At 34.7% G+C, this 16,756-nt stretch overlaps 1 protein-coding gene across 1 annotated transcript; it reads right to left on the bottom strand.

Moving 5' to 3' along the window:
- Positions 1-457: 457 nt before the first annotated feature.
- Positions 458-16,429, bottom strand: Sidpn (bHLH protein similar to Deadpan). Its single transcript, XM_083055160.1, has 2 exons — positions 16,171-16,429; positions 458-5,378 (listed from the first exon to the last, which is right to left on the bottom strand). The coding sequence occupies exons 1-2, from the start codon at positions 16,381-16,383 to the stop codon at positions 4,359-4,361; spliced, it is 1,233 nt and encodes a 410-aa protein (XP_082911286.1). The 5' UTR covers positions 16,384-16,429; the 3' UTR covers positions 458-4,358.
- Between the last annotated feature and the right edge of the window lie 327 nt (positions 16,430-16,756).

The following is a 16,756-nucleotide window of genomic DNA, read 5'->3' as shown; positions in this document are numbered from 1 at the left end:
TTAAAGATATAACTTAAAGATATCTCTGCAGTACAAGATTTGAAGATGACGAGGATGCGATTCAAGAAATAAATAATTTCTGAACTGAATAAATAGTTTCTGAGAAAAAAATGTGGGACATTATTTTCTGAACAATTCTAATATATCCTAGTCCTAGATGTATTTCTTTTGAACTATATTCTACAATTAATATTTATATGTATACTACTTACCTGAAACGGCCATTAACTTAATTCATATATATCCATTTTCGTAATATTAAAATTTATTTGAATTATATATTAGAAAGAATCAATCCTTGAGAAAAAAAAGAGAGAAAACAATTCTTTATTTTGTTGCTAAAGAGGCAAAGTGTATTTTGGAGAAAGATGAAAATCACAGATCAGAGAAAATCGAGAGACGTTGATTCTTGCTTTCAATTATAGCAGGCAGAGAATAAATAAAACACACCAGGGTGTACAGTTCAATATATATATCTATATTGACTGCGCGTCTCTAAGTACATTGAATAAGGAATTCGAATTCCAGGATATTTAGCAATTACAGACGTAAATTAGGTGGTGAAATGGTGATTCCTCGCTACGTTGAATCGCAATTATTAATCACGCCTTCACGAAAAACGCTCGCTACTCGTTCACTTATGACACATACATACTCATCTCTCTCTCTCTCCCCTCCCCCCCTCTCTCTCTCTCTCTTTCTCTCGCCGTATACACCTAGATAACATCAAAATAAATCTATATTTCGCAAATAGAGCAATAGTTATTGAGAGGTTATGTACACGAATGGCGGACTAAAATACATTCGTTCTTTCTCTCGCATACATCTTATTCTTGCACGCTCACTATTCATTCTTTCACTTTCTTTCCCAATAATCATAAACTAATTGCTTCGTCATTTACATACATACATATTTATCTTGTAATGCGCAACTACGTCAAAACTATTTTCTTTGTTGTTCGCATAACTGCACATTCACGGGACTGACGACCATCTTCGTCAAGAGGAGCCGGGGCCGCCTGTTCATTGTCTTCTTGCGGGGAAAATTGCAGGAATTTTCATTAGGCATCATATACAGGGTGATTCTAAATATAAAAAATGCGAAAAATTTAGGAGATGATTTTTTCATAAAAACATATACTCCTCATATATATCATACATATATATATATATATATATATATATATATATATATATATATATATGTATATCCCTCTCTAAGGAGTTTTCACTCCTCACACTTTTTCAAAGGGGGAGATAAAAGTTAGATTTTATTATTTTTTTGAAATTTTGGACAAGTTCAAAAAATGAACAGTGTTGGGTCGACATTTTCTACTAGTAAAAAGAATATTTATTAATTTTCTTTTAATTCTCTCATATCGTTATGAAGAGAAACTAGCAACTTCTATTCAATTTTTTAGTAAAACTTTTTAATAGGAATGTAATCATCTAAAAAAATGCGTCAAAAAGTTGATTTGTTTAGAAACTTTTATTTCTTTTATTTTTTCGTAAAATCAATAGTTTTTAAGGAAAAAAAATAAAATATATTATCATAAACTTCACGATGCTAAATGGCATAAGTTTCGAGTTACAAGAAATTGAATTTTAACATAAAGAAGCAAGCAGAATAAAGGAGAAGTGTACTCCTCATGAAGAGTTATAGGAGTATTATAGAGGAGTAAATTTATATGACTTTTCCCCTCCTTAATTTTCGACAAAAAATAATCTCCTAAATTTTTTCACACTTATTTAGATTAACCCGATCTATCTTTTATAATTCTGTATTCTGTATATCTTTTATAATCCGTCTCGCATACGCACTGCTTTGATATTCAGATCCGCGTCGAGCGCTCATCAAAGCGTTCACGTCTATTTAGCTGCGAGTTGTTTCCGTTCTTGCTTCTTTCTCGTGTCGATTCTTCGACAGAGAGAGAAGTGAAAAGTAATTCAAATTAATAAAATCCGTTAATTTGAAAAATCGAAAGAGAACAGCGCAAGAGTACAAATTGAAATAAGATAATCAACAAATTTTCATATTTGGTTAAAAAGGTTTGCTATATTATGAAAAGAGAGTGGAAAAAACTTCCATTTAACTAGAATAGTCGAACGGAAATTAATACATTTTAATATATTAATACACATTTTAACTTCTTGAATGTGTTTTCACATATGCAACTTTTAAAAAAAATATATACATATATATAGGCGTATTATATTTGTTTAAGTTGCGCACGTGTTAATCGCCTTCATACAGGATTATCAAATATTCCGTGACTACATTATTTATCACACTGCACTTTTTCCGCTGTGAACTCTCGTTTTTGTTGGCCAATCGTTACTTCGGTGACGTCATCGCAATGCGAAAATCTTGCAATACACAACGGACGTGTTGAACGCGTTTATACGAACTCGATGCAACAAATTTAGCGGTTGCGGCTTTTAGGCGTGATGCAAATTAAAGGCTTCATTAACGCCGTCGCAAGAAACAACGTGCATACCATTGACGTTATGCGTGCGAGAGCGCGGGCTTATTAGGCGAGAATGCGCATACGCCTTTTCCGTGTACTCGTTTCCACGCGAACAAGTGCGACGGTGAAAAAAAGTTAGTCGGAGTTTTCTCGCCTCGAGGACGAAAATCCAGATCGATGGAATTATATATATTGTATATATAATGAACCATTTTAATGTCCCACATCCTAAATATCTTTTCCCACACCTTTTACAAAAGAATTTTGCATAAAAGTTGTTTAATTTTAAAAGGAACACAAGAGTAGCAATATAATTTGTTTATACATTCAACGAGAGAAAGTGCATCGGATCGGACAAAAATTCATCCGTTTCGGGCAGGTGGTCACCCCCTTCACTGCTTATTTAACTTGTCAGTGTCTGCAATGAATGACACCAGGCCCCCGAAAGATTGAACCGCCGGTATCTCTTCTTATTTTGCCCGTCTATGCGCAGACCGATGAACGTTCTCTTTTTGAACGGAGTATAGATGGCGTCACTTTCGAGAAATTCACTATATGTCTGCAGAACATTAATATTTCTAAATTAAAAAATTGTAACTCGAGAAAAATCAAGAAAACCCTTAACTAATACATATATGGTTGAACTTGTCTTGACGAGACCTACAACTTTTGTTTAAAAAAATTGGTTTCCATTTTAAAAAGTGATTAATGAATTTTTTGAAAGTGGCGCCATTTGTGAACAAATTGACATCGCTGTCTTGTGTTCTCCTTAAAGTCAAACAACGTTTGTGCAAAACATTTTTTTTGTATAAGATATAAGAAGAAAGATATTTAGAGAGTGGGACATTAAAAAGGTCTACCTATATATCTGGAGAACAAACACACACATTTTTTCTCTATTTCGACATATGCAAAATTCGTAAATATCTTGTAGAGGTATGCGTGAAAGTGAATATATAATTTTTATTATAGCCTTTCTTTGCCAATTAGCATTCAGCTTCTTCATATTTCGCCGAACATATTAATTTCCTGTATCCATGAAAATTTGTCGACTGCGTAACTTCGGCGGATTGCATTATCGCAAAAGTTCTTTACTGCGTATTTCATTACTAATTCCAATAATAACGTATAAATAAATATTCATGATAATAACTTCGGTTTCGCCTACTTTCGTTTAAAAATAATGTTGTACCTTAATTAGAGGAGCACTTTTCCACAGTATACATATGCATTTCCGTCTAAATATGTATTTTTAAATTCGAGATGAATATTTGTATGTATATATGTATTTTGAAATAAATATAACAATGTTTCTTATCTTTCTATAATTATGTATACTGCTTCATATAATCGCTTATAAAAAGAAAATTGATTTTTTTACATCCGAAAATTCCACTCAACGGCAACATTTTTCCAAATAATCTAAGATCACCTACAATATCATAAATAACTTTCACATGAAAAAGGAGATGATATTACTATGGTTGAATCATTCTATTTTTGTGAATTAATCATTTAGATTATTCGGAGAAAAAAAAGTGTAGTTTCTGTTAAATTAAAGTACTTTATCTCTATATTTTTCCAAATAATTTCCGTATAATTATTTCCACAGTGACATATACATGTTGTGTCAATTTCACTGATCAAGAACCGATATCGTTTGTCTAGATATACATATATCTACATATCGAGAGAGTGTATATATATGTATATACATATATATGCATACACACACATACACATACACACACAATCTTACCCTAGCCAAGGAAGATTTCCGCAATAGATGACGCAGCCACGCATCAGTACGACTTCTGGATTCGTGCATATTTTGTCCCACGAGATACATATCTATTTACAGAGATAGAAGGCCCTAGTATGGGCGGCCCTTTACCACGGCCTCCACATCCCCTCCTCATCCTTGACGGGTTGCTGACCGACGGGCGACGAAGATGGTATACCAACGGCGACTTCGCTGTCCGCGTGACTAGACGGCCTATCCTCGTGAATGATGGGGCCGCCGGCAGACTCGATCGATAGACGTGCCGATATCTGCTGTTGCCGCAGATGATGATGGTGATCGACGCCGCCAGAGTGCGCAGTCGAGCTTCTCGAGCCGGCAATCTTCATTTTCTTGGACGTGGTGGTGAAGTCGAGCGGTTGTTCTGGTTGCTCCATCCTTGGGCTTTTACTGGGCTTGAGACCGCCAGTCGGATCCTGCCACTCCTGACTGATGTCGTCGTGTGGTCGTTTCGCTAATTTATCGGTGGCTTTTAGCAACGACATGTTGGTTGCCGCCCAGATTGCCGTAGGCGGATTTGGTCCGATGCTGATCCCGTTTGCCGCAGCCGCCGCCGCCAGTTGTACATAGTGACTTGGCAGCAGGAAGACCACCTGGCCGTCCGGCAATCGGGAAGGTATAACCTGTACTACGGAGAGCATATTGTTGGGATTCTGTTGTGACGTGGAGGCCTGATCCACCGGCATACCCGCCGGATGATGCGGATGATGTGGATCCAACGTCGCCGGGTTCATCTGGCTGAAGGCGGAGGTCGGTCGACTGCTGTTGTTATTCTCGTCGCCGGTGGTTGTACTGCTATCAGGTCGGGCAGCCTCGACCATATCCGGGATTTCAGACTTGATCAGGCCGGCCGGCGTGAGCGCGGCGGCGCTGCAATGCGGCCCGACCGGCACGTGATGATCTAATGGGCCCGGGCTCGTCGCCCCTACTACGCGGTCCGTCACGCTACCCGGACTACTACCCAGACCGCTATCGGGCCGCGAACCCAGATCCAGGTCCAGCTCCGACACACAACTGTCCAAGTGACGCAGCAGCCGCTGCTTCACTGCCGGATCCATCGGCGTCGTATTGCCCGTGATGATGTCTGGCGCATCGAGATAGCGGCTCACCTGAAAAATGACAGACCGGCAATGTAAACGCTTTGCAAATATACCAGGATAATAGATTTTTATTTTAATACAACCGAAAAGGTCATGATTTTATATGAAAATGTAGAATAAATTTTTTTTATGAGATTATTTTCGACAAAATTAATTTTTTTAAATTGAAAAATTGATAATATTTTTTTTAGCTTCAATAATCTTCACAACAATTTTATATTTTATGTTATCGAATTTATCTCGACAATGATTATTAAAATATAACTTCTTCTGTGTAACTTAAATTATTTTAAAATGTTTTACCAAATGGAATGCATTTTTTTATTCATATATTAATAATCGTTGTCAAGACAAAAATATGACACAAGATCATTAAAAGTATTCAAGAAAAAAAGAGCTGTGTTATTAAATCTTCAAATGTTAAGATTAATTTTCTCAAATAAAACCTTAGATGAGAAATTTTTATTTTATATTTTTGCCTGAATAAAATTATTATTATCTCTATTTAATTATTATTAGGAGTGACATGTGGCCTCATGTGGAAGTCGCGGACTGACAGGCAAAAGGTCCCAGGTTCGAACCCGGTTCGATCCTAAACACCCCATGACTCTTGGCAACAGGAAGTTTTTGGAAAAGGGTTGTGGAAAGAAAAAAGGCAGTTAAGAAGATGAAAGAAAGAGATAAAGAAAACAAGGATAAATAAGGAGGAAAAAGGAAGAAAGAAAGGCGAGGAAAAAATAGAGAGAAGAGAGGAGGAAGAAGAAGAAGAAAAAGAAGAGGCGATTAGAGGAAAATGTAGCTGTGGAAGAAGAGGAGAAGGGAGGAAGGGAAAGAAAAGGGTTATTATAACTGTAAAGTCTTTTAGGCCAGATTAAAAGAAATAAAGTAAGAAAATTTTCAGATATTAAAAGTTCGGGAACACTCCTATTAAAAGCGCCTTGTAAACCTTTAGGGGACACAATAAACAGTTATATATACATATATATAATTATTATAATTTTTACAGAATATCCTATATAAGCATATAAAGAATAGAATACGCAAATAAAGAATTATAACCGCACAGAAAAAAAAGGATGGAAAAGAGGAAGAGAGAAGGAAAGAGGAAAACATACTTTAGTATATGTATAAATAAATCATTTTGTATAAGCCTTGAAAATTTACGTACAAAAAAATATTAGTGACATGCATTAGGAATTTGCATTATTTAGAAGAATAACTTCTCGTGATAATCAAATACAAAATTTGTAACTACAACAAATTATAATTCCATAAATAGGAATAATTTTTGCGAACGCATGCATGAATATAAATATCCATGCGAGTCGCAACGCCGGAAAAATACGTATATTGCTGTGGTGCAAATTCCGTTGTCGCGACTGCGGATTGCGGTATCGTGCGTCAGTCATTATCGACCGCCAGGTCGTAATTGAATATTTCGCGCTCGCTCTTTAATCCGCGATTCGGTCGAGTAACGGCGCCGCATGATTATTTGTTACCCGATATATATACTCCTTCCCTCTCCCTGGTTACGACCCGTGGCCCATAATTTATTTCGTGCCGGCGATAACGACCGGTGCGATAAAATGCTCTTTAAACTCGTTTCGGTCGGGCGGCGTTCCGACGACGCAACTGCGAACCTTTTACGCGGCCGCATGTTATCGCCGCAAATCGCTAATTATCGCGCACTAAGAATGCCTTGCTGATTAATGTACCGCACGGATTTTATAATAATGCGCTTTATACGATTTCAATATTCGCAGATAATTTAAAAGATAATAAAAAAAGTGTATATATATATATACATATGTATATATATATATACATATGTATATATATAATACATAATCCATAGTTTATTTGTTTGATTGTATGTATATACGCATGTATCTCGGCATGTATGTATATAGTATATGCAATATGTATGTATGTATGTGTGTGTGTGTGTGTGTGTGTGTGTGTGTGTGTGTGTGTGTGTATACACTCAGAAAACATATATTCTTTGCACAAACTTTGAATACAACACACAAAGAATATCTTCATTCTTACATAGTTATTTAGTAATTACTTAATTAGTATCAACGTTTCCACATTTTATTCCGCACAATTGGAGAAATTCGAGAAATTGTATATATGTATATATGATGTAGATAGAAATTTTAAAAATATTAAAATAGATAATATTTTAATCCGCATAAGTAATTATACACTTACATTAATAACACTGGTCAACAAAAATAAACTTTTGTTTACTGCTAAGAATGTTTGAACGAATTTAGGGTATTTTGGGGATGCTGAATTCAAAAATGACAACAATTTTGCCGAATTGGACCTAGTTTTTGAAATAATAAATACTCAAATTATGATTGTAGTCCAATATGACTTATAGCTGTTGACATATGCAGCAACTGTCTTTTTATTTTTTAATGTTGTTTTTATCTTCAATGTAATCCTGATGAGAAACATAAATAAAAGAAAATCGTACAAACAGCATTTTTCTATGCATTAGTTGTGATTATCTGAATCGCTTACTTTATTTTTATGTTATTTAGCTGAATACAACGTCATGTAGACATTTCATATATATACTTTTGTATAATTTGAGACATAGTTTCCATATGATTTGAGGATGGACTACGGCTGACCATTACATTTTTTCTATTTTTTGTTTTTCATGGAGTACCTATTATATTATCTTAAAAATTAGTGCCAATCTAGGAAAACCAATGTTATATTCGGAGTTAGCGACACAAACCCTAAAATCAATCTAATATAATTGGCAATAAAATCTGTGTCAACCAATGTAATATATATGTGAAAGAAACTGAGATTAATTTATATATAAAAAAATCAGTAGCGCACTACGACGGGATTATGACCGGAAAGGGACTGAATTGCGAGTGGAAACGGCGGCAACGATTCGGGCGGAAGCGGCGCGATTGATCTCTAATCGCGTAGCGTGTCGCGCGCTATATTTCACACAGCTGGCATATCGAGTGCGCGCATCGCTAGCCGACTATCGCCGCCGCTACTAGTGGACAATAATTTTGTGGACAACCGAGAGCGCATGAGAAAAAGTTTTATATAATAGGAGTCGCTACTTTAAAATAAAACAATCGAATCCGCCGCCACATGCTTGAAAGATTATACTTGCTTAGTGGCGACTTAGGCGCCATTGAAAGATATCGCATATCGGATAAATTCACGTATGTGGATCATAAATCGCATGCTGAATTTTCCTAGTCAGTGATTAGAAAAAACGGAATTTGCATTTTCGATATTATTAGATATTTAATACATCTTTGAAAAATAGACATAAAAGATTATTTAAATTATTTTAAATATTAAAAAGGAAAAAGTATAGAGGGTGATTCAAAATAATTCGTCCGATTTCAAACTATGACTATATTTTTGAAGTTTATAAATACATAATGTTTAGTGATATATATATATATATATATATATATCAACTAAAAAAAAGTTTACAAGTTTTGTCTCTCAACTTATAAATGCTCGATATGACTTTCCTTGGTTCATTGTCAAGATAATAGTCATATTCCTCCCATACTCGCGCTAGCATATCTGACTTCACAGCTGTGACAATGCGATTTTTGAGCTCATCCGTGGTAATGGATAATAATGGCACGTATATGGTATGTTTAATCCCCCCCCCCAAAAAAATATTGCGTAAGATTTAACGTAAGATTCGATGACCTAGAGAGACCAGCTGTAGAGCATCAAATCATGGGGTATCACTTCTTCTGTTAGGGATACGTTAATAAGGATGCTGTTGTACGTGCTATCGTTGCCCACAACCCTGATGAGCTCAAAAATCGCATTGTTGTACAGTTGTAGAGAGACAATGAAGATATCCTAAAGTGAAAGAAATTTGACTATTATCTCGTCTTTGCGCGATTTTTTATGTGTATATCACTAATTACTATGGCCCGTATTATGAGCTCACATTTATCTCTAGATGTACCTCTAAAGCTAGAGGTGTCTCTAAAGTTAGAGAGGCCCGTATTATGAGCTCACATCTATCTCTAGATGTACCTTTAAATGTACCACGATAAATGTGGCGATATTATGAGCGCACATTTAGCGGCGCATCTAGAGGAAATCGCCTAAAAAACCTATTTTGTACCACATTTATAGCACATTTATGCTACTCTCGATAAATGTGCCCTTGGGTACATTTATTTGCGCTTCTAACTTTAGAGGCACATCTAAGAGATAGATGCGTGCCTCTAAAGTGAAAGACGCAGATGAATGTATGACTAAAGTCAGTTTATCTGCGTCTCTAACTTTAGAAACACATCTAAGAGATAGATGTAAATTCTAAATGTGCGATAAATATATGATTGATTTTAGATGTACATTTATCTGCGCCTCTAACTTTAGAGGTACATCTAGAGATAGATGCGAGCTCATAATACGGGCCTATGTATTTGTAAACTTATAATTATTTAAAATCGGATAATAATTTTGAATAATTGTGTATGTTGTGTGTATTATATTTTATTAATTATATATTTTAAAATTCCGTTAAAATAAAGTAAAATTTGCTTTAAATTAATTTGCAGCTTATCGTCAGTTTTTTCAGATCATATTAATTTTATGTTTAGTTTCGAGAAGCGATCATTTCTCTTACATTCTCCAAAATTACGTAAAAACCGGAGGACGGTTTCTCGAGAGCATAGTGGAATATAGTGTACATCACACACGAGGCGCCAGACTCGCAGAGAGTAAGAACGTACTTTCGACAGAGGTGAACGAGATCACGGAAAGGGGAGCGGAAATGAAACTGCAGGCACAGCCTGCAGGACGTGCCGCGGTCGACCGCCAGTTTTATAAGGCCGTAAAGTTTGTCCCGCGGAGAAATCTTCCTTCCTTCCTTCCTTCCTTCCTGTTTGCCTTGCCCGCCCACGCTGCGCCTCGTATATCACACGTATCGTGATTTAGCTCGCCCGGCAGCAGCGCTCGTCTCGCCGTCCGAAATTTTTGGCACGCTTTGTACCATCGCTCCCCCCCCCCCCCCAAACATAGAGCACTGCGGAATTTAATCCCCTTACAACACCCGAGACGAATTTTACACACGCAATTTCAAAAGATTCTACATATAAGATAAAGGAGAGCAAAGTATTGATTACAAACTCTAGGCTTTTTTTTTCAATGAAATCTAGAATAAGACAGCCAAAATGCTGTCTATCAGACAGATGATAGGGCCTCTTTTTTGATAGAGGGAGTGCTGCGATTCAAAATTTAGATATTTCCCGGATAAGATAGATTTGTGAAACTAGTTAAATTCTATTACACCATTATATTAACAATAATGATGACATTAAGGTATTTCAGTTGGTCACTGGCGGATCCTGGGGTTAAACCCCCCCCCCCTTGCAAATTAAAAGAAACAGTTTTGCTGAATTCGTTTAAAAAATATAAGTAAAAAAAACAAACGTTAAAGAGCTATCGACGTCGTTGATCCTAGAATAAAAGCTAATCATAAAACCAAAAATATTAAATAAAATAATTTTGCAAAAACCCCCCCATTATTGACGTCAGGATCCGCTAGTGCAGGTGGTTAATTGCGCGTAACATTGTTTTTTTCATACATACATATTCAAGAGATCCTTTCTTAAGATTAAAAAAAACTCCAAAATAAATAATAATTTCAAATTCTAAGATCCAAAAAATATATGTATTTTTTGAGTTATTAATTCAATTAATTTGATGTAAAAACCTATATTTGTGTATTTATTAATAATAAACAAAACATATTTTGGTAAAATTAAGGAAACACAATAAAAAAAAGCATAATTTTGGATATATTAATCCTTGAATTTTATGTGTAGGTACGTGTATGTTTCGTGTATATATTTAACGATATTATAGTTTCTTTACCAATATATTAATCGAAAAATTTCAAAATTTTATATTATTTATTTTCAATTTGATGATTTCATAGAAGAACTTTACAATTTGCCTTTAAAAACTATCAAAGAACTATCGATGAATTATCGAATAACCAATTTTGCGATATGTTATTTAAAAAAACAATTCTTTCTATCTCTTTATCAAATATAGATTTCTGTTCTCCGTAAACATTTTTCACAATTGGAAAATCATATCCAACTGATAAGGAAGAGGACACAATTGACTAATTATCAATTTTGATCTATTTGCACGTAATAAATCTACATCCAAAATAAGTAGATAAATAAAAATATAGGAAAATATGTATATATAATTTCATTTTTTCTTAAACAGGATATATATCGTAATATTCACTGCTGCATGTTTTAAAAAGTGTTTTTGGAATTGCTACTCTCATTACCTCTGATCAAACATTTCAATAGTCTCTTAATCACAATTTTTCCAGACTTGACGCAGAATTCTGATAGCACATCTTTGACACGCAGTTGAAGATATATCTCTTCGCGCCATCATAAAGTATATATCGAATTACAAACCGTGAGAACTTAACGATTACACCCATATGTACGCGTGGAAAACCTTGGCATCAACACCGCGTTGCGCAGCTGCGCATGGGAGGGAGAAGGGAGAACACGCGCAATACAGTTGATTTTAAAACTTTTCAAATTGGCCCTCATACGTATGTGCACAGACAACGCTTATATCAATAACTCTAATTTACAAAATAATTATTTTAAACCAGACAAGGTGTTTTTCTTATAGATTGTTTAGATGCTGAAAACGATGCCGCAAGCCAATTTTCACCAGCACGTCAGGTTTCCGAAATAATTAAAGTTTAATATGCAAAAAATGTCTTTTTTGCCATATTTGAGATTTTTCTGTGAAAAAGGTTAGGTTAGGTTAGGTTAGGTTAATGTTATCTGAAAATTCTGATCAGATGTCAATTATATAGATATAGGTATAGATTTCCAAAAATCTATAAGAAACACCTTGTCCAGTTTAAAATAATTTTTAGCTGTAAACTAGTGTAATTATACAAAATAATATATATATTTTTGTAGCTTTATCTCGGAGGTCTTTTCAATAGTAAGACCGCGAAATATCACAAATTTGCCGAATATATAACCTATAACAAATGTGTATTGTATATAAAAAAAAAATCGGATCTTCTAACAATAATAAATTCTATAATAATTAATATTAATATAAAAATAAAATAATTTCTTTCCTATTTTATTATTTCTTTATTCTACGATACAGTATTTTATTTATTTTTTGTCACGGTGCGAAATCACGCACGCTTTGTGGCCACACCTCGTGCGGCGATATTCTAGAGCGTCGAGAAATCAAGCGACTTTATCGGTGAATGTTCCGATAAGGCGACAGAGAGGTAGAGCGTGCGCGCGCGCGCGATCGTGCTTTATGCCGTGACAAGTGCGCTTTGTCGAAGCGAGTGAACACTTGACAATCGACTCGAGTTCCACACCGCGTCGATGAAGATATATATGACGGAAGTGCTTGGCGCCACGGCCGGCGTATCGCGTCGCGTATCATCGATGAGAACGCGCGTGCGAACGTTCGGAAAAAAAATCCGTAAGTAGTGAAACTTTTTCTGCAAATCTAACAAAAATACCCGTGGATTGAATTATCACGATGGTGTAATTAAACGTAGGAAAGATATACATATTTCATGTGTAATATATTAGTAAGTGTAAAACACGAAGCGTTGGGTTAAGTTAGGTTAGGTATTTATTATATGCGTAGTTTTTTCCTAATAAATAGGAAAAAATTACGTATATAATAAATTAATATTGTATCTCTTTATATAAATCAATAACTTTTCTTTAAAAATTGTGTATATGTATACCTTTTTTTTATATGATATCTTATATTTCCTCATGCGATTAAAATCTTGCTATTAAGTAGGGCTTTTTTCTTAATTTTTTTATTAGCTTATATAAGATAAATAGCATTGCATTCGCGCGCACGCACGCACGCACACACACACACACACGCACACAGTAATACTTTCAATGTGATATCAAAATAAATATATCATATATTGTATCGAAACAGATAATTTATCTTATATATGTACATTCAAAAAAGAAAAATGAACCAAAAGTCCTTAAGACTTTAGTAAGATTTTAATCGCATAAAAAGTATGTATAAGATATAAGATAGCTAAAAAAGTATACGCAATTTAAAAAAAACCTATTGCTTTATTTAAAAAATAAAATTAATTCGATTCATGTCCACTCTTCCTATCCTCTCTCTATCTTTTTCTCGTTGCTTGCCAATGCTTTGTGTTTCAAATTAAATATATATATTATTTACTATACATGCAGAAAGATTAATTGCGCATTTGGCAAAGTCCGGCTACTCTTTACGCGCAGAAACGAAAAGCCTTTTCTCCAACGAGCGCGACTAGATCTGACTTCGAGCTTATCCAGCAAATTCAGCGTGACGGCATTTACAGTGTCCGCTTTCAACGAGTTTTCTCTCGCTTCACGTCTGGACATCTCTTAACGAACGAGCGGTGGGTGAGTTCACGCGAGACTCTGACGACAACCCGATACGTTAGATATCTCTCGTCATCCGAGGAAAAGGGGCGGAGAAGAGGAGGAGAACGAGATAGTTTCGGTGGATTCTTCTTCCATCGGAATCCATCTCTTTCTCTATCCTCCTTTTCACCGTGTAACACGAACCAGTTCCGCCGAGTTCTCCGATTACACGCTCCCCGGACGCACTGGAATTCAACTTTTTTTTCACCACCTTCTCCCCTTTTCGTCCGTTCTTTCGCGTTGTGCCACCTTACTGGCGAAACGTACGGAATATAATAATGAAAACGTAAAAATCGCATTTTTCCGCATTGTAATCATCTTATAATTGTCATCTTATTTTCGAAGATATTGATCATTTTCGAGAATTTTTTAAAAACAGTTAGCTTCTCATATATTGCGAAATATATACAGGATGTTCTAAAACTAAACTAAAGGCATCTCAAAAGAGAGAGAGTGATTCTAATAAAAATTGCGACATGATTCAACTTTAGTTGTCAAAGTGATCGATCAATGTTACTATGAAGGTGTCTACTATGCTACGCTGTACGAGACAAATAAATTGTAATAGAATTAGGTTTTGACATTTATTTATTTTGCATTTTGAAATATTTACGCAAATGTTCGCAATGATATATAAATTGCAATCGTTTCAGTAAAAAGAAATTAAATCAGTAATTAAAAATTGAATATATTTAACAAATTTTAATTGTAAATTAAAATAAATTTTTACAATAAATGTTTAAAAGAATGTCCTACATTGCATAGCATTTTCATAGTAACATTGCTCGATCAGTTTGACAGCTGAAGTTGAATAATGTCGCAAATTTTTATTTAAATTATTTTTGAGACGCCTTCAATTCTCGCAATTATTTGTAAAAAGAACTTGTACTAATGCAATGCATAAATAAACGAGAAAACATATAATGACAATGCTATCATAAAATACGAGAATCATAAAAAAGGCATCTCATTCATAGTTCACTTCTTTCACTTGTCATTTTGGCATGCCTAAACGCGTGAAATCTCAGCCCTGTCATTCGTAAAATATAATCGCTTCCCGTTTTAAAACTATCATAGCTTCGATATTTTTAAAATGTTCTAAGGAATCTGCCATTAACTGCGATGATTTTAGGATATCTTATATACACTCGTCAACAAAATTAACGCATATGTATTTTAAGTCAAAATTTCGCATAATTTCAAATAAGCATAACTCCGCTAAAAATGATCGGATTTCAAAAATTTTTTTTTCACTGTCAAGCTTGAAGTCTCTACTTTAAAAACTATTCGTCAGATTTTTAATTTATCCTCCTCCCCCGTACGCCACTGCTTCAAAAGGACGTGTTTTGTCTAAAAAAAATTGCGTACTTCGACGCACTCCACGGAGTGAAATAAATTTTTTTCGCAAATCTTATCATAACTATCGTAAAATGTGGACTTTTTACTACAAATTTTAAAAAAAAGCAAAGTTTGTACGATTTTTTTTCGCGGAGTTATTACATATGAAAGTTACCCATACATTTTTTCCATTTTCAAAAATTTAGTATCTCGGTGGACGAAAATTTATTTTATTCTATATTACATTAATCTACAACTGTAGTTTTCTTTTAAATTAATTAATGTTTTATTTTATGTGTAATTGAAATTGATGCTAAACCATCTTTTGTATATTAATAATATTTTTTTCGGACATCAAAGATGTTTTACATGTTGTTGTAGTCGATCATCAGAAAAACGGCTTAAAATTTTATATATGATTTTAATGTTATATCAATGGTGAAAACAATTATATTACTTTAAAATTTGTTTTTATGGTAATAAATTATTACTAAATAGTATACCTCTATATATTAAAAAAATATAAAAGCTGAAAAACAATGTTTAATAATTCGAGTCACACAGTTGAATCTTTAATTCAATTTTTTGTGCAAAATCTTAAGTCAACTTAAGTCGTTTTTCGAGCAAACGGCTCATATACATTATATACAGAAATCTGAGCGATTAACTGTGAATTTAACGCGCAATGACATCGACAGCGCACTATTGGCGCGTTGGTGGCGGTGCGCCGTTGAAACCGCACAATACAAAATATTATTTTAAGACCTTAAAATAGTTAGGAAATTAGCGAAACTGAACAGATTTATTGTTTAGATGAATATAGTAACACAGTGGCAAGCGAATTTTAAAAAACGACTTAAGTCGTTCTTCGAGCGAATGGCTCATATATATATCGCTTTGTTAGAAAAGATTATCAGAAATACTATAATATTGTATCGTGTTTTTAAATGATGATGTGTTCTTACCTCTCTTGAGCAGTCCTGATATCCTGCCTTGTACCTGGACAGGCCGGGCTGAGCGAGCGATCTCTGTCGCTGTAAATGCCTGACGGTAAGCTCCAAAATATCGGCTTTCTCGAGCTTGCTATGCTTAGTGTTCTCTAGGCGGGCGCTGTCGAGAATGAGCGCTTTCAGCGCCGCTAAGGATTGGTTGATCCTTGCTCGCCGTCGTTTTTCCATTAGTGGTTTGTTAGCCTGAAAGACGCGTCAGAAAACCTTATATATATAGTATATGTATATATATATATATATATATATATATATATAAATGTTAAATATATATAACACGCATTTTCTTCAATTCAAATATAGCAATTATATTCATATTCTCAAATACGCAATTGTTATTCCTAATAATTAAAAATAGAGATTCCACCCTCTCTCTCTCTCTCTCTCTCTCTCTCTCTCTCTCTCTCTCTCTCTCTCTCTCTCTCTCTCTCTCTCTCTCTCTCTCTCTCTCTCTCTCTCTCTCTCTCTCTCTCTCCTCCCTCTCTCTCCCTCTCTCTCCCTCTCTCTCCCTCTCTCTCCCTCTCTCTCCCTCTCTCTCCTTTCT

This window comes from Prenolepis imparis, unplaced genomic scaffold (genome assembly GCF_030444845.1).
Source record: "Prenolepis imparis isolate NDT839.2.m4 unplaced genomic scaffold, iyPreImpa1.0 SCAF_15, whole genome shotgun sequence".
Taxonomy (NCBI): Eukaryota; Metazoa; Arthropoda; class Insecta; order Hymenoptera; family Formicidae; genus Prenolepis; species Prenolepis imparis.
The sequence above is the reverse complement of the archived record's forward strand: the minus strand, read 5'-3'. Positions and strand labels throughout refer to the sequence as shown.

Coding starts and splice junctions, on each gene's coding strand:
- Sidpn (XM_083055160.1), bottom strand. CDS start 16,383: ATGGAAAAACGACGGCGAGCAAGGATCAACCAATCCTTAGCGGCGCTG. Junction 5,379..16,170: donor ATCAGGACTGCTCAAGAGAG/GTAAGAACACAT, acceptor GTCATTTTTCAG/GTGAGCCGCTATCTCGATGC.